Source organism: Crinia signifera, chromosome 4, assembly GCF_055691185.1.
Source record: "Crinia signifera chromosome 4, ASM5569118v1, whole genome shotgun sequence".
Taxonomy (NCBI): Eukaryota; Metazoa; Chordata; class Amphibia; order Anura; family Myobatrachidae; genus Crinia; species Crinia signifera.
This window is the reverse complement of record NC_139220.1, coordinates 307,053,989-307,073,649: the sequence shown is the minus strand read 5'-3', so window position 1 is coordinate 307,073,649 and position 19,661 is coordinate 307,053,989. Positions and strand designations below refer to the sequence as shown.

The 19,661-nt window shown below is 42.2% G+C and overlaps 1 protein-coding gene across 1 annotated transcript; it reads right to left on the bottom strand.

Moving 5' to 3' along the window:
• Positions 1-16,645: 16,645 nt before the first annotated feature.
• Positions 16,646-17,710, bottom strand: LOC146073322 (uncharacterized). Its single transcript, XM_083180499.1, has one exon. The coding sequence runs from the start codon at positions 17,708-17,710 to the stop codon at positions 16,646-16,648; it is 1,065 nt and encodes a 354-aa protein (XP_083036625.1).
• Between the last annotated feature and the right edge of the window lie 1,951 nt (positions 17,711-19,661).

The following is a 19,661-nucleotide window of genomic DNA, read 5'->3' as shown; positions in this document are numbered from 1 at the left end:
AATGATTGTTTTGAAATATGTCACCAAATGTTTTAACCCTTCACTAGCACTTATATGAATATACAGTACATGCAACCAAAACCATTGCCACATTTTTTCAATGTTACAATTGTTATATTTGTTACCCGCATGTATGCATCAAATCACCCAACACATATGGCAGAACTTCTTTGGGGTGGGAGTTAATCCCCTAAACATTGAGGACATTGAAAGAATCACAGTTAATGTACATTAATGCTTTAAAACATAGCGTTTACATGTACATCTGTAATATTTACATTTTATAAACCTGAGACATTCTGCCTTATCAGCTCAATGCAAATCACATGCCCATCCATGTACTCCTAACTACCCTAAGCTGTGTAGCTTCAGCTTCCTGCATGACTGCAATGTCTTCCTCCACATAATTACCTTGGCCCAGGGCAATGTTATGCAGCATGCAGCAAGCCTGGACAAGCATGACTACATTCGCTGGATGGTAAAGCAGTGTACCAGATGATCGGTCCAAACACCTAATATGACATTTCAGCACCGCAAAGGTGCATTCCACAACATGTGTGCATCGTTGTAGCAGTGCTGTGAACGGCCTTGTGGCTTACACAGAGATGTCATGAGCCAAGGGAGACACCCATATCCTCAGTCACCTGCAAAACATAATTGTGGCGATACAATCTAATGCACCATGTGTATAAATGTTTGTTACACATGACACTATTGAATGTAAAAGTGAGGCGAATATCTGTACACAAATAATAAATAATTACTCTAATGGTAGTTAACAGCTTAACACTAACACGTTTGTACGGCATAAAGAGAATCTAATGTACCTACACGTTTACCAGGCATGTTGCTAGAGGCCCGTGGAGCGGATGAGCCCCTGCGCGGAAAACGGTGCCTCCAGCATACGTAAGTGGGACCTATAATACAGGGTGAGAGAGGGGAGAAGCCGACTGGGGTCATCAGACAGGACAGGGAGAAGCGGCAACCAGGGTTGGAGTATAGTCACTGTCAGCCAGCAGCACCTTCCCACACTGATCTGAGATGAAGGGGGGAGGCCGCCAGGCAGAAGGAGCACTGCGGCCGGCTAGGCAGGGTTGCTGGGGGAGCAGGGAGCCATCAGCACCCGCGCCCCGGACACTACAGCTCTACAACTCTTGGGCCGCCCGCTGACAGCAGCTGCGCGCTGCATTGCATACCTGTTGCTCACTTAACTAGGTGTAATCCAATTAGCTAGAGCGGTCGGGAAATATATGAAAGATCAATGCAGCGTGAAGCTGCTGTCAGACAACGGCCACTCTGTCAGTGCATGGACAATCACACTGTGGGGCCAGCGCTGATGACGTTTCCTGCTCCCTCTGCAGATCCCTCTGCAGCTCCATCCAGCCACAGAGTGGGTGCACCCCAGCGCTGGACTATTATCTGCAGGGCACAGGAACAGTTAAGCCACAACAACAAAAGTAAGCAATATAGCTGCTCCCAGGGAAGAACAGGAGGAGGCATGAGGTGCAGGGGCTCTACCCCCCCCAGTGTTCCATGGGGAAGATGGTACCCTGCCACCCAGCAACCCTGCCCAGCTGACCACAGTGCTCCTCCTGCAATCTATTTGTAGTCCTGCTTCTTGTGTTGTGAAAGCAATCGGGATGCCAGTGTCAGTAGCAACACACACACACACACACACACACACATATATATGTATGTGTGTGTGTGTGTATACATATATACACACCTCAAAGTGGGTGTTGGGGGGGGGGAGTAGACAGAAAGTTTGCCTAGGGCGCTGAGGAACCTAGCATCGGCCCTGGCTGTGCGCCTGTGGACCCAGGCCGTGCGCACACACAGAGTAGATGGCTCTGAGCATTGAGCAGCAGAGTGTACACACAGTAGTCAGCAGTGGCACACAGTGATTCAGTCAGATTCAGCCACACAGATGGTGAACAGTAGACAGCCGAGCCACAAGGGTAACTGACAGGCCAGCTAGATTGCTGGAGCCCGTCCACTTTAACCCCCCCTGTCATCAACCCTGGTTGCCATTAGCAACATGCTATCTGAGATATCATTTATATGTACATGATTTATAGTAAAACTCACTACATAAGCACATCACTAGGATGGAATTTTCCCTACTTATTACATGTAAAACAATTGCAGTTTACACTATAGATAGAGGCAAATACATGGATATAAAGTGAAAATGTACTTACCAAGTAGCCAGCCCTCGGGCATGGTGCACTGCTGGAAGCGGGCCCAGAGGGCTGAGTGTAATATGTGTGTGCAGAAACAATACACAGTACAAGTGTAATAACCTACTATACAATGTATTGTGTGTCATGATGAAGCACACTATGGTGAATTTGTTTACAGTGGTGAATAATTCCCAGCAGCCTCAGCAGCTGCACAGAAAGTCTGTAGCATGTCACATGACCTGTGTCAGAAGGAGGGTGAGCAGTTGGGCAGGGCAGTCATGCTTTATCATTGCCTTGATAAAGCATGTTGTGAAACACGTGTCGGAAGGAGCAATAGGCCTTTGTTCTAAGTCAATACTGTTATTATAACCAGATGTGTATGATATAAACTGTACTAGCTCACATGTAATAATCTTGAGTGCAACGGTGCATAACTAAGAGATGCCTTCCCAAGGGAAGCAGTAATCCATATATTAGGATTAGCAATTAATTCTATCTAGAGGAGAGCTATTTACTAAAGATAGAGAGCATGTTATGAAAGGTTGAATATATATGTAGATGTAATTCTGTACACTGTCCACAGGAGGTCAGCAGACTACCACCAATACAGTGAAAGAACCATCTCCCTCAACATATGACTGCATAGAAATTACATGCTGATATCCTAAATTGTGTAAAGAATGACCAGAACAAATGAGATTCTGTAGCCTGCAGATACATAAAATCAGTACTAGTGACTATATAACCTGCATTGCAACAACAGCATATATCATATTTAACAAACCTAATTAAAATGTACATGGGATTATTGCTACATTACAAATAACAGCACCCACAGAAAATTCTAATATAAGTGTCACCTAAACGGTGCTCAATAAAGGTATACCCTCCCAAGGAAAGGAGAAACCCCTATATTGTAATTAGCAATTAACCCTATCCAGAAGAGAGTAATTAGCCATAATACAGATAGAGTTTCATGCAACAAAAGGTTACAATATACATGCTAGTGAAATTGTGTTCCCTGGCCACAAGAGGTCCTTAGATTATTACCAAAACAGTGTAAAGATTATCTCTCTCAACATATAGCAAAGCAGCATATACAACTATTGAGATAGCCTGCAGAGGTACAAGACCAGTGATGACAAAACCAGCGGAACAAACACAGCATAAATCATATACAATAACCTAATTAAAACTCACATGTGACTTCTGCTATATTATAAACAAAGCACCAACAGAAATTCAGAAGCAAGGGACCATTTGCTGTTTAAATACTGTGTAGTGTCTGCAGTGTCTGACTTTTCAGTAAGACACTTGTGGAAGACTATAAAGTGAAAAAACACAGCCTGTCTCAGAATCAGGGACTATTTACTGTGGAAGCATCGTGCAAAACTGCAGAATTGGATCAACCAATAGGGCACCTGTGGTAAACTGTAAAGCGTAAAAACGCAGCTGGCCTTAGAAGCAGGTACTGATTGCTGTATAGGCACTGTGTAAAATCGGCAATGCTGGATTGCCCAGCAGGACACCAGTGAAACACAACCTGTCTCAGAAACAGGGACTCCTCACTGTTTTAAGCACTGTGTAAAATCTGTAAAGCTGGGCTGACCAACAGGGCACCAGTGGGGAAGTGTAAAGTGCAAAAATTAAGCAAAGACATCTGGGTGTAAAATTTAGCTTGCCCCAGACACAGGGATCCTCTGCTGTAAACACTGTGTAAAACTTCTCCCCGCTTTCACCTCAGCCCCCTCATGTGGTGCTGGCGCCCGGCGTGCTACCCTGACGTCACGCACAACAACAGCACGCACTATTCACTATTCACTATTATATATATACCAAGAGCCTCTATTATTGATTTAATAATATGGAGTGTGCATCTGCACCACATGTCTTTCTTTGCAGAACTACAAGTCCCAGCATGATAGCACCTCATGTAAATCGGGTGTGCATTCTAAGATCCCCCCCCCATAAGCTAACATTGTGTACACCTGTACACCTGAAGGTTGGGACTCCTTCAACTTAGAGTAGCACCCCGCCCACCTAAACTGAACATTAGTTCACCAGTTTGGTCCCTGGTAGCCACAGACTGCAAACTGAGGGCACAATGAAGGTAAGACCTAAAAATTTACACTAATTGCTAGTCTTGGAGATGGATTTGGGGCGCGGCTCCCCTTGGGTTGGTGTAACCGAGTTGCTTTCGGGGTGGCACACCCTAACATTTATTTAGCACTATTTATTTTCACTAATATTATACTTCCTAGCACTACACTTTTTAACCTCTAGCTCCTGCTTCTTTCTTATTAACACACATTTATAGCTTAGTTTTTCACTTGTGTGCTGCCCTGGGGTGACTGGCTTATGCTGGCCTTTTTGGGGTTCCGCGCCCCAGATTCTTAGTATTAGGGACCCACCAGAAATGAGGCCACCGTGAAGCTGGTTGGTGGGCAAATATTTCTTGGCCAATTAATATACCAAGAGCCTCTATTATTGATTTAATAATATGGAGTGTGCATCTGCACCACATGTCTTTCTTTGCAGAACTACAAGTCCCAGCATGATAGCACCTCATGTAAATCGGGTGTGCATTCTAAGATCCCCCCCCCATAAGCTAACATTGTGTACACCTGTACACCTGAAGGTTGGGACTCCTTCAACTTAGAGTAGCACCCCGCCCACCTGATCTGAACATTAGTTCACCAGTTTGGTCCCTGGTAGCCACAGACTGCAAACTGAGGGCACAATGAAGGTAAGACCTAAAAATTTACACTAATTGCTAGTCTTGGAGATGGATTTGGGGCGCGGCTCCCCTTGGGTTGGTGTAACCGAGTTGCTTTCGGGGTGGCACACCCTAACATTTATTTAGCACTATTTATTTTCACTAATATTATTCTTCCTAGCACTACACTTTTTAACCTCTAGCTCCTGCTTCTTTCTTATTAACACACATTTATAGCTTAGTTTTTCACTTGTGTGCTGCCCTGGGGTGACTGGCTTATGCTGGCCTTTTTGGGGTTCCGCGCCCCAGATTCTTAGTATTAGGGACCCACCAGAAATGAGGCCACCGTGAAGCTGGTTGGTGGGCAAATATTTCTTGGCCAATTAATATACCAAGAGCCTCTATTATTGATTTAATAATATGGAGTGTGCATCTGCACCACATGTCTTTCTTTGCAGAACTACAAGTCCCAGCATGATAGCACCTCATGTAAATCGGGTGTGCATTCTAAGATCCCCCCCCCATAAGCTAACATTGTGTACACCTGTACACCTGAAGGTTGGGACTCCTTCAACTTAGAGTAGCACCCCGCCCACCTGATCTGAACATTAGTTCACCAGTTTGGTCCCTGGTAGCCACAGACTGCAAACTGAGGGCACAATGAAGGTAAGACCTAAAAATTTACACTAATTGCTAGTCTTGGAGATGGATTTGGGGCGCGGCTCCCCTTGGGTTGGTGTAACCGAGTTGCTTTCGGGGTGGCACACCCTAACATTTATTTAGCACTATTTATTTTCACTAATATTATACTTCCTAGCACTACACTATTTAACCTCTAGCTCCTGCTTCTTTCTTATTAACACACATTTGTAGCTTAGTTTTTCACTTGTGTGCTGCCCTGGGGTGACTGGCTTATGCTGGCCTTTTTGGGGTTCCGCGCCCCAGATTCTTAGTATTAGGGACCCACCAGAAATGAGGCCACCGTGAAGCTGGTTGGTGGGCAAATATTTCTTGGCCAATTAACATACCAAGAGCCTCTATTATTGATTTAATAATATGGAGTGTGCATCTGCACCACATGTCTTTCTTTGCAGAACTACAAGTCCCAGCATGATAGCACCTCATGTAAATCAGGTGTGCATTCTAAGATCCCCCCCCCATAAGCTAACATTGTGTACACCTGTACACCTGAAGGTTGGGACTCCTTCAACTTAGAGTAGCACCCCGCCCACCTGATCTGAACATTAGTTCACCAGTTTGGTCCCTGGTAGCCACAGACTGCAAACTGAGGGCACAATGAAGGTAAGACCTAAAAATTTACACTAATTGCTAGTCTTGGAGATGGATTTGGGGCGCGGCTCCCCTTGGGTTGGTGTAACCGAGTTGCTTTCGGGGTGGCACACCCTAACATTTATTTAGCACTATTTATTTTCACTAATATTATACTTCCTAGCACTACACTTTTTTAACCTCTAGCTCCTGCTTCTTTCTTATTAACACACATTTATAGCTTAGTTTTTCACTTGTGTGCTGCCCTAGGGTGACTGGCTTATGCTGGCCTTTTTGGGGTTCCGCGCCCCAGATTCTTAGTATTAGGGACCCACCAAAAATGAGGCCACCGTGAAGCTGGTTGGTGGGCAAATATTTCTTGGCCAATTAATATACCAAGAGCCTCTATTATTGATTTAATAATATGGAGTGTGCATCTGCACCACATGTCTTTCTTTGCAGAACTACAAGTCCCAGCATGATAGCACCTCGTGTAAATCGGGTGTGCATTCTAAGATCCCCCCCCCATAAGCTAACATTGTGTACACCTGTACACCTGAAGGTTGGGACTCCTTCAACTTAGAGTAGCACCCCGCCCACCTGATCTGAACATTAGTTCACCAGTTTGGTCCCTGGTAGCCACAGACTGCAAACTGAGGGCACAATGAAGGTAAGACCTAAAAATTTACACTAATTGCTAGTCTTGGAGATGGATTTGGGGCGCGGCTCCCCTTGGGTTGGTGTAACCGAGTTGCTTTCGGGGTGGCACACCCTAACATTTATTTAGCACTATTTATTTTCACTAATACTATACTTCCTAGCACTACACTTTTTAACCTCTAGCTCCTGCTTCTTTCTTATTAACACACATTTATAGCTTAGTTTTTCACTTGTGTGCTTTCCTGGGGTGACTGGCTTATGCTGGCCTTTTTGGGGTTCCGCGCCCCAGATTCTTAGTATTAGGGACCCACCAGAAATGAGGCCACCGTGAAGCTGGTTGGTGGGCAAATATTTCTTGGCCAATTAATATACCAAGAGCCTCTATTATTGATTTAATAATATGGAGTGTGCATCTGCACCACATGTCTTTCTTTGCAGAACTACAAGTCCCAGCATGATAGCACCTCATGTAAATCGGGTGTGCATTCTAAGATCCCCCCCCCATAAGCTAACATTGTGTACACCTGTACACCTGAAGGTTGGGACTCCTTCAACTTAGAGTAGCACCCCGCCCACCTGATCTGAACATTAGTTCACCAGTTTGGTCCCTGGTAGCCACAGACTGCAAACTGAGGGCACAATGAAGGTAAGACCTAAAAATTTACACTAATTGCTAGTCTTGGAGATGGATTTGGGGCGCGGCTCCCCTTGGGTTGGTGTAACCGAGTTGCTTTCGGGGTGGCACACCCTAACATTTATTTAGCACTATTTATTTTCACTAATATTATACTTCCTAGCACTACACTTTTTTAACCTCTAGCTCCTGCTTCTTTCTTATTAACACACATTTATAGCTTAGTTTTTCACTTGTGTGCTGCCCTGGGGTGACTGGCTTATGCTGGCCTTTTTGGGGTTCCGCGCCCCAGATTCTTAGTATTAGGGACCCACCAAAAATGAGGCCACCGTGAAGCTGGTTGGTGGGCAAATATTTCTTGGCCAATTAATATACCAAGAGCCTCTATTATTGATTTAATAAAATGGAGTGTGCATCTGCACCACATGTCTTTCTTTGCAGAACTACAAGTCCCAGCATGATAGCACCTCATGTAAATCGGGTGTGCATTCTAAGATCCCCCCCCCTTAAGATCAAATCTATCCTAGAGAAGGCCCTATGGGTTGCTGAATAGCATGAGAATTGGGGTAGGTCTGGATTTCTCATTCTATATGGGTCCTTCCACCCGATCCCCTCTATAAATTCTGCAAACCTATTCCCTTCCTTATTGGCTTCTTTACTAGATTTACTCCACCTACAGTATCTAACTGAGGGGATATGGTGTTGTTGAAATCGCCTAAACAGATCGTATGGTTTTCCGGGAATGAAGTGGCAAAATCTACCGCTGCCCTTAATATCTCATATGAGAATGGTGGAGGGATATACTGTATATGTTTAAAATACTTATATCAACATGGTCTATGCTACAGTCTAGAGATACATATCTACCCCCAGGGTCCACCTTGGCTGTTCTAAATTCAAAACTCAGATTTCTTTACCAAAATTGAAACTCCTCTGGACATAGATGTGAAAGGGGCATGAAATGCTGCTCCTATCCAGGGGCATTTTAACGCCAGAAGCCGGTCTCCACACAGATGGGTTTCCTGAAGACAAATAATTTCAGCTTCTAAAGTTTTGCAATGATTTAGCACCAATGATCTTTTAACTTTATCGTTAAGACCTCTAACGTTCCAAGTTAATATTTTGACTATCACACAAAAATTATTCTCATCCATCCCACTTGCTTTCCCCTTCTGTCCCCCTGCTCCATTACATCATTTTCGTCTTTGGAGTCAATTGTTTTCCTATTTGTCTCCTTACAGAAATCTGTGCTTGACCGGTGCTGTAACTTGAACATGACATACAAATAGAGTAAAAGTTATGTTTTGATTCAGTGCCCACCGCCAAGAAACTGCTATTCTCTCCTTTGTGTGTTGTATTTTAGTGTATTATGCAGTGGTGTAACTATTAATTTGGCATCACTCCACCAGAAATCTCAGCTGCCCCCCTTAAAATTAAAGCCCCCCACCCCATAAAATAAAAACCGCCACCCTCCTCCAACCCCTAACCCCACTGCTTACACTTCTGCCGGGATCTGCAGTCCGGGATCTGCAGTCCTGTCAGGCTTCTGTTTATGAAAATGACCCTGTTTATGAAAATGACCCTCACAAAATGGCTGCCCCAAACAGCAGACCATTTTTGAAGATGCTAGAGCACCCACCTTTTGAAGATGCTAGAGCACAGAAGCCTCCTCTAGCATCCTCAAAAAGTGTGTGCTGTAAGAAGGACATTTTGTGAGGGTCATTTTCATTAACAGGAGCCTGCCAAGAGGATAGCTGGGGCTGCAGACAAGAGACAAGTAGATCTGTTGGTCTCAGTGGCGACAGCGAGCAGAGGGTCTGGTTGGTCCCAGGCACCAGCAGCAGTGCAGCGCATAGACAGTCCTGCAGACCCTCAGCACCCTCACTTACACAGCACCTCCCCGCAACTGTGGGGTCTGTGGGGCTATTCTTATGCCACTGGTATTAGGGGTCAATAGTAGCTGTATACTAGTTTATTAGGGGTCAATAGTAGCTGCTTCCCTTATGTCAGTCTGCATGGATCACCAGTTCCCATTCACTATTACATGACTGTCATCGGGCTGCTTCTATCCTATAGAATGCCCTTCCACGTACAATACGACTCTCCACTTGCTTCCAAACTTTCAAGCATTCCCTGAAAACTCACCTCTTCAGGCAAGCCTATCACATTTAAGTTCCATATGCAAAACCCTCTACTTATGTATTATATAGCTTCCCTTCTGGACCTACAAGCTATGCTATTACTGGTGCCTGTCCTTGTGTTTCCCTCCTATGTCCCTATAGATTGTAAGCTTGTAGCAGGGCCCTCTTACCTCCAAATCTGTCTGTTGTTACCCTGTTTGTTTATCTCATTACAATTGTAAAGTGCAACGGAATTTGCTGCACTATATAAGAAACTGTAACAGAATCTGCTGCGCTATATAAGAAACTGTAACGGAATCTGCTGCGCTATATAAGAAACTGTAACGGAATCTGCTGCGCTATATAAGAAACTGTAACGAAATCTGCTGCGCTATATAAGAAACTGTAACGGAATCTGCTGCGCTATATAAGAAACTGTAAATAAATACTATTGCAGGGATATTATTGGAGGGTTCACATACCACATTGTTTATTACAGTCACTGGCACAGAGGATCAACAACAGATGTTTCTCCTCCCTGGTCTTTAACAAGACAGATTTATATACAAATACAAATTGTTACATTCATAAAATAAAATGTCCTAACATGTAATCACATAGAAGGGATTCAATTGTATTCTGCACAACCAATCTCATATCTAAAGTGACAGGAGATTTGGAGTCCTAAATTAATGTTCTTTTATTATTATGCTGATTGCAGCCAAACAGAATGAATGTAGCAATGTAACACAGATAACCCATCTGAAGTTATGGGCATGATGTGAAAAGTGACATTTGGGAACCCATACAGGCCACTTTCACATATTGCTGCTCACTGCCTCAGGAGGCTGAGAGTGGAAGGTGCCATCAGATGTTTGTGCCCTAAGGCAAAAATTGAATTACTCTCTCAGGTGACCAGCTCCGAAAGCTGCCCCCCACAGACATTTGTATCATCCCCATTGCAGGGATACAAGGGAACATGAGGAACACGTGATACATTCAGGTCCTCAGAGCATGTAAATGATTTCTCTCCTGTGTGACTCCTCTGATGTGTAACTAGATGATGCTTTTGGGTAAAACACTTGCTGCATTCTGAGCAACTAAATGGTTTCTCTCCTGTGTGACTCCTCTGATGTATAACAAGTTGGGCTTTCTGGATAAAACACTTGGCACATTCAAAACATTTAAATGGTCTCTCTCCAGTGTGACTCCTCTGATGTGTAACTAGATTTTGCTTACTGGTAAAACACTTGCTGCATTCTGAGCAAATAAATGGTTTCTCTCCTGTGTGACTCCTCTGATGTGTAAGTAGACTACGCTTACGGGTAAAACACTTGCGGCATTCTGAGCAACAAAATGGTTTCTCTCCTGTGTGACTCCTCTGATGGATAACAAGCTGTGGCTTCTGGATAAAACACTTGCTACATTCAGAGCACGAATACAGAGAGGGGTTTTGGATCCGCACAGACTAAAATACTTTTCAAAACATCTCGCAGAAGAATGTATCTAATTACCAATATTATAGACTACTTTTTACCATTATTGTAGTAGTAGATTGGTGGTGCGCCCAACACATTCAGTATTGTGACTGAATAAAAGGGTTTTTTTGTTTGCGGAAAGCAAACAGAAAGACAAATGTGCCTTTTTGGGCGCACTCTTTTGTTTAATCATTAAATGATAAGATTGGTTATTTAAAACATCACTTTTATTTAGACTCTACACCTAAAAAATAAGAGGCAATTGTAGCTCATATATTGTACAATCAATTAATATTGTGCACTTTTTCTTTTCTTGAATTTATCTACACATGAATAAAAAGTTTTTCAAATAGACTTTGTGTTATTGTATAGACTAAGCACTCATTCTAGCTGTCTACAAATATTAAGCAGACTTACTCATCATGTGCCTTTTATTGGCTGGCTTCGTCTCTTACAATATACCGTCTACAAATTGTACATATTTGTATGTGTGCATAACATGCATTTTTTTTATAAATTTTTCCATTTTATTATTAAATATTCTCGCACATAGTTAGAGAAAGCCCACGTGAAAAATTGCCCCCACAACCGGTGGCTCCTGTGCATCTGCTATTTGACCTCCTTGCCTGTGTTGCCAACCGACTATTTGCCAGGAGTCTCCTCACTGGTTACTGGGTCGGCCCCTAATTCGCACCGTGGGGCTATGGTTAGGGTTAAGGCATATGGGTAACCGTATGGCATGGGTGTCAATTGAGAGTACCAGGTGGGTTGTATACGGGAGCTAGGGTACAGATCACTTCTGCTTTCCAGTCCAGCCCAAAAGATCCCCTGATGCTTTTCAGTATTGCAGGGATAACATTTTGGACTGGGTGGATGAGAGAGTGATTGAAAAGTGATTGCCAGTAGCAGAGTGTCAGATCACATGTCAACCGGACTTCTGCTTTCAGAGATCTGTCAAAGACATCGAATCCCTGATGAGAGAGTCTTATGTTGTCAAGTGTATGGCTGACGAAAAAGGTGTTGAGTTTAGTACCGAAGTAGAAAAGTAACCAGTGCTTAACCTAGGAGATTGAATTACTGGTATGTATGACAAAGAGGTGGTTATCTGACACCCGTTGTGCGAGGAACTACCTACTACACAGAGGGTGTTGTATCTTGCTGTAGAGCCACTATACCCTATTATTCCAACATTGGTATCAATTGACATGAAAACATTAGCACTCTAATTTGCTTCTAAGTGGCAATTGCTTCTCAGATCACTTATCTGCTGGATTGGATAGTGTGTACGTGATAACTATCAAGCTACTGATGAAGCATGCACGTCAGTTTCTTGGTGCATAGGGATTTAAGGTTTGTCATACACTAAGCGTAATCTTGTCCTAATGTTTATTGCTAAACATTGTTTGCTATTGTTTAAGCTGGGTTAAACTCTCTCAAGCACCGGAAAGCTGCTGTTAAATTATAGCTTTAGGTCACACTGTTAGCTTATTTTTACTGATATATTATTACTCCAGCACAGGAGTTTTTCTCTATTAGAATATATCACAGATTAGACATATACACTCTGCTCAAGGCTGGCAGCAGTTGATAAATGTTTATACACGTGGAAAAAGCATATTATACATCATATGAGCGAGATAAACATACAAATAAGAAGGTATGAGTAATCAAGGGGAAGGGGTAATCCTCCCTTCATGCGCCCGAATGAATGAATTACCGGCTGTGCAGCACAGCCCTCCCGCCGACTCAAGTGAGTTGCGGCGGGTATTACCTTCCCGGAGCTCTGGATTTCGCAGGTCTGACTAGTCTGCAGGCTGTGTTCACTCCGTCCGTCTGGTGCTGTTCCTAGGTGTAATTGATTGCTGCTTTAAAAAACATGGGGAAACTCTCCCAAAATCTCTCCCTTTCTGAAACTCTCACCCTATTACATTTGGACCAAGGTTTCCCTTTCAAAAGGCCCTGTGCAACACTGTTTGTCTGATACATTGTATATTTTCTATACTTGTCTTACCTAGGAATAATCAGAGTACAACCAACAGAAAGTGTTTTCTAGGCGATCCTTTGGACAAGCTAGGGACTTTCAGACAATCTCAACACATATTATATACGTGTCTATCATGAAGTGTGACCCAACAGAAAGTGCTCTTTTATATATGTTTTTTGTGTGTTTATTTGTTTGTTTAAAATGTACATGTCTGTCTAGTACTTATTTTAACGGCAATTTGAATTAAAAGTTAATTTTTATTACACTCAAATACTTTGCTCTACACCAATTCTCTATCCATATCTGTGACACTAGTGTATTTGACTACTAATACAAGGGGCGTCTCCAGGGTACCCCTGTATGGCGTTTCTCCTTCCATCCTTCTACATCTACATTGATTTTCTACTAACTGAGATTACTTTTTCTAATCTCTCCATAAGAGTGCCCAAGAAAAAGAGAGTCTTTCTTCTTTCTCGCCTGTAGTAACCCCTTTCTACTCTCAAGGGTGCACCTCCACCACAATCTATTTCAGGAAAATTAAATTTCCCCCTACATTAAACAGATTGGTGGACTAACCTCTACTTACTTCATATCATACATAGCTTATAACAATTAAGCCTAACCTGTGCACCGGTCAATTTCCCCTCTCCCTAAGTAAATTATTTGTGCGTCTAGTTCGCGTGCTCTCTTCCGGTGTGCCCCTTAATAAAACAAATTTTCTTACTGAACACTCCTCTCAGGAAGGCCTTAATGCGTCCCAGATGTAGATACTTCATTAATTTCAAAAAAGGCCATCATTTCCCCCTCAATCTCATCCTGATTGGTCTGTGAAAGCCAGAAAGGTTGTAGCTTCCAACACCGGAACCCAATAGATTCTTCAAGATTTAGCTGCATAATTAACGCAGCATGATCTGTTATTCCCTGCGCTTGTATTCAATATGCGTGATCTTATTTATTAATTTATCCGATGTTAAGATCAAATCTATCCTCGAGAAGGCCCTATGGGTTGCTGAATAGCATGAGAATTGGGGTAGGTCTGGATTTCTCATTCTCCATGGGTCCTTCCACCCGATCCCCTCTATAAATTCTGCAAACCTATTCCCTTCCTTATTGGCTTCTTTACTAGATTTACTCCACCTATCTAATTGAGGGGATATGGTGTTGTTGAAATCGCCTAAACAGATGGTATGGTTTTCCGGGAATGAAGTGGCATAATCTACCGCTGCCCTTAATATCTCATATGAGAATGGCGGTGGGATATATATATTTAAAAGACTTATATCAACATGGTCTATGCTACAGTCTAGAAATACATATCTACCCCCGGGGTCCACCTTGGCTGTTCTAAATTCAAATATCAGATTTCTTTACCAGAATTGAAACTCCTCATAGATGTGAAAGGGGCATGAAATGCTGCTCCTATCCAGGGGCATTTTAACGCCAGAAGCCGGTCTCCACACAGATGGGTGTCCTGAAGACAAATAATTTCAGCTTCTAAAGTTTTGCAATGATTTAGCACCAATGATCTTTTAACTTTATCGTTAAGACCTCTAACGTTCCAAGTTAATATTTTGACTATCACACAAAAATTATTCTCATCCATCCCACTTGCTTTCCCCTTCTGTCCCCCTCCTCCCTTCCATAATTTTCGTCTTAGGAGTCTATTGTTTTCCTATTTGTCTCCTTACAGAAATCTGTGCTTGACCTGTGCTGTAACTTGAACATGACATACAAATACAGTAAAAGTTATGTTTTGATTCAGTGCCCACCACCAAGAAACTGCTATTCTCTCCTTTGTGTGTTGTATTTTAGTGTATTATGCAGTGGTGTAACTATAAATTTGGCATCACTCCACCAGAAATTTCAGCCGCCCCCCTTAAAATTAAAGCCCCCCACCCCAAAAAATAAAAACCGCCACCCTCCTCCAACCCCTAACCCCACTGCTTACACTTCTGCCGGGATCTGCAGTCCGGGATCTGCAGTCCTGTCAGGCTTCTGTTTATGAAAATGACCCTGTTTATGAAAATGACCCTCACAAAATGGCTGCCCATAACAGCAGACCATTTTTGAATATGCTAGAGCAGGCTTCTGCCTCCTCTAGCATCCTCAAAAAGTGTGTGCTGTAAGAAGGACATTTTGTGAGGGTCATTTTCATTAACAGGAGCCTGTCAAGAGGATAGCTGGGGCTGCAGACAAGAGACAAGTAGATCTGTTGGTCCCAGTGGCGGCAGCGAGCAAAGGGTCTAGTTGGTCCCAGGCACCAGCAGCAGTGCAGCGCATAGACAGCCCTGCAGACCCTCAGCACCTCCCCGCAACTGTGGGGTCTGTGGGGCTATTCTTATGCCACTGGTATTAGGGGTCAATTGTAGCAGCTCCCTTTATGTCAGGAGAGCAACATAAATATATTTATAAATAAAATCTCTGCTCTGCACAAGATCTATGTCTCTTCTGCATGGATCACCAGCTCCAATTCACTATTACATGACTTTCATTAGGCTGCTTCCACCCTATAGAATGCCCTTCCACGTACAATAAGAATCTCCACTTGCTTCCAAACTTTCAAGCATTCCCTCAAAACTCACCTCTTCAGGCAAGCCTATCATAATTAATTCCCATATGCATAACCCTCTACTTATGTATTATATAGCTTCCCTTCTGGACCTACAAGCTATGCAATTACTGGTGCCTGTCCTTGTGTTTCCCTCCTATGTCCGTATAGATTGTTAGCTTGCAGCAGGGCCCTCTAACCTCCAAATCTGTCTGTTGTTACCCTGTTTGTTTATCTCTGTTTACAATTGTAAAGCGCAACGGAATCTGCTGCGCTATATAAGAGACTGTAATGCTGTGTACACACGGTCCGATTTCCTTTCCGATGTTGACGATATAGTCAACATCGGATCGCATCGGATGCAGATCGCAAGGGTTTTAACGTATCGGAAGCCAGAAAGTCTTGGCTGCCTTGTCTATATAGTGCAGATCTGCACTGTATAGTCAAGATAGGATGCAAATCGGATGTGCCTTAAGATCCTATCCACGATCCTATCTGATCAGATCGTGGATAGGATCTTAAGGCACATCTAACGTGTGTACACACCATAACAGAATCTGCTGCACTATATAAGAAATTGTAAATAAATAAATAAATACTATTGCAGGGATATTATTGGAGGGTTCACATAACACAATGTTTATTACAATCACTGGCACAGAGGATCAACTACAGGTGTTTCTCCTCTCTGGACTTTAACAAGACAGATTTATATACAAATACAAATTGTTACATTCATAAAATAAAATGTCCTCACATGTAATCATATAGAAGGGATTCATTTGTATTCTGCACAGCCAATCTCATATCTAAAGTGACAGGAGATTGGGAGTCCTAAATTAATGTTCTTTTATTATTATGCTGATTGCAGCCAAACAGAATGAATGTAGCAATGTAACACAGATAACCAATCTGAAGTTATGGGCATGATGTGAAAAGTGACATTTGGGAACCCATACAGGTCACTTTCACATATTGCTGCTCACTGCCTCAGGAGGCTGAGAGTGGAAGGTGCCATCAGATGTTTGTGCCCTAAGGCACAAATTGAATTACTCACTCAGGTGACCAGCTCTGAAAGCTGCCACCACAGACATTTGTATCATCCCCATTGCAGGGATACAAGGGAACATGAGGAACACGTGATACATTCAGGTCCTCAGAGCATGTAAATGACTTCTGTCCAGTGTGACTCCTCTGATGTGTAACTAGATTACGCTTACTTGTAAAACACTTGCTGCATTCTGAGCAACTAAATGGTTTCTCTCCTGTGTGACTCCTCTGATGTGTATCTAGGTTACGCTTACTGGTAAAACACTTGCTGCATTCTGAGCAACGAAATGGTTTCTCTCCAGTGTGACTCCTCTGATGTGTAACTAGATTATGCTTATGGGTAAAACACTTTCCGCATTCTGAGCAACGATATGGTTTCTCTCCAGTGTGACTCCTCTGATGTGTATCTAGGTTACGCTTACTGGTAAAACACTTGCTGCATTCAGAGCAATTAAATGGTTTCTCTCCTGTATGAATCATATGATGTATAACAAGGTCGAACTTCTGGATAAAACACTTGCTACATTCAGAGCACTTAAATGGTTTTTCTCCCGTATGAATCCTCTGATGTATAACAAGATGTGACTCTACTGTAAAACACTTGCTACATTCAGAACATATAAATGGTCGCTCTCCTGTGTGAATCCTCTGATGGATGAGAAGATGTGATTTACATGTAAAGCTTTTGTCACACTCAGAGCACAGATGTGGTCTCTCTCCTGTGTGACTCCTCTGATGTCTGAGAAGCTGTGATTTATATGTAAAGCATTTGTCACACTCAGAGCACATATGTGGTCTCTCTCCTGTGTGACTCCTCTGATGGATGAGAAGCTGTGATTTATATGTAAAGCGTTTGTCACACTCAGAGCACAGATGTGGTCTATCTCCTGTGTGACTCCTCTGATGTCTGAGAAGCTGTGATTTATATGTAAAGCATTTGTCACACTCAGAGCACATATGTGGTCTCTCTCCTGTGTGACTCCTCTGATGGATGAGAAGCTGTGATTTATATGTAAAGCGTTTGTCACACTCAGAGCACAGATGTGTTTTCTCTCCTGTCAGACTCATCATGTATTAGATGAGAAACAAATTAGCTGCAGAAGGTTTCTCCTATGTATAAAATGAAAGTAGCTTTAGGGAGTCCCCCAGATTTGCAGGAAGAAATGGTGTAAGTGGATTGATCTGACTGTTGTGTGGCTTTCCACAGCGTCTTCCAAATGAAAATCCTGTTACTTATTTGTCCTGCAAGAAAAAATATATATTTTAATATCTATATTGTGGTAATTCTACTATTACTGTAATAGTGCTACTTTATATCTGGAAAATGATGTATTTTTATATACCATTGTAAATATGTCCAAGTCATTTACAATTTTTATATATTTTTGGGAATAATCTGTTTATTGAAAAATTTTCCATATATTGTGATCAAATAAACGTACATATATTTTGGAAGGGGAAAGGGAGAGAACAACAAATAAAATAGGGAAAGATGGGTAAAGGAATACAGCGACTAAAAATCCAGTGTCCCTCTCAGTAAAATACATCAGATAATATGCAAACAATAAATTGTATTGTGAATAAGGGAGAATCCCCTCAAATGTCACATTTGATTATTTACAAGCTTATGCTGTATTGTTATAAGCCAAATGAAAGAGGGGGAGGAGCATTGTGATGCGCTAGCCATGGTGACCATGTATCTATAAAGCAGGGGTGGGGAACTGTGTATAAGGACTACTACACTATGTATATGTTTTCTTTGTTTGTTTATATATGAAGAATATAATATAAAACAAGGGTAGGATGATATCTCTTCTGTCTATGATTACAAGACCTGCCTCTAAAAAGTTGGTTTAAGGTAAATTTGCCAAATTGTATTAATTTGTTACTTATTTATTTATTAACAGTTTCTTATATAGCGCATACAAATTCCGCAGCACTTTAACTTGAGAGCAATTAGGAATCAAGCTTATGGATCAGGCCGGTCTCAATGCTGAGAGTATTATATATTATTCAAGAAGGAATTCCTTCATTACTACAATATTGAGAGAGAACACTTTACTGCTGCTACATTACTAGCTTACACAAAGGGTGAAATTTAATAGGATGAGATATTTAGTAAGTGAGAGATTTGGTAAGAAATCTTCAGGTTTTTTAAAGCGGCAATCATTAACACAGTAAAAAAAAAACTGGAGATTTCTTACCAAACTTCTCACTTTCTGAATCTCTCATGATATTAAACTTCCCCCAATGTCACTGACAAACTATAAATTCCCATTAATATGTTTACACATTTATTATGAACTGACAGTAATTGTCATAATTCTTCAAGTATATCTTACTATTCAGTGTTCCATACGATAATGTAGAATCGTGTAATATACTGTAAAATCTAGATATTTGTAGAAGTTTTTTGCAGTGTGTTATTTATCAATAGATATTACATATTTAAGTACTTGTGTACTAGCACGGCACCAAGGATATTTGGTCGTACAAAATATAATCGCATTGCATGGCATACACCCGATGCACTGCAATGCAATGTGATTTAAAATTGTATAAGCCCCCTATACGATGTTTAATTGTATAAGCACAGTAATGGAGGCTTACAATGTTAAATGCACTCCCAAGCCACCCCCACTATGAACGTGAACCCGAAGCGTGGCGAGCGCAGTAAGCCCCGCGAGGGTACGCGTATTACTTTACATGAATTCCGTGTCCGCTCGCCATGCTTTGGGCTCGGTGGCTCGCTGCGATCGCCAAACTATATTGAATTAACTCCACGCCGATGTGGATAGTGGGGGTATGAAAAGGTCATAGGACACATACCGCCGCCGCTCGCCATGCTTCGGGTTCATGTTAATAGTGGTTGGTGGCGTGGGGGTGCATTTAACATTGTAAGCCTCCATTAGGGTGCTTATACAATTTAAAATCACATTGTATGTCATTGTATGCCATATACAATGGTATACAATTTTTAATTGTATACCATCGGGTGCCAATCGCGTTGCATCACATC

Excerpts from the sequence above, each read along its gene's own strand:
- LOC146073322 (XM_083180499.1), bottom strand. The coding sequence starts at position 17,710 with ATGAGTCTGACAGGAGAGAAAACACATCTGTGCTCTGAGTGTGACAAA.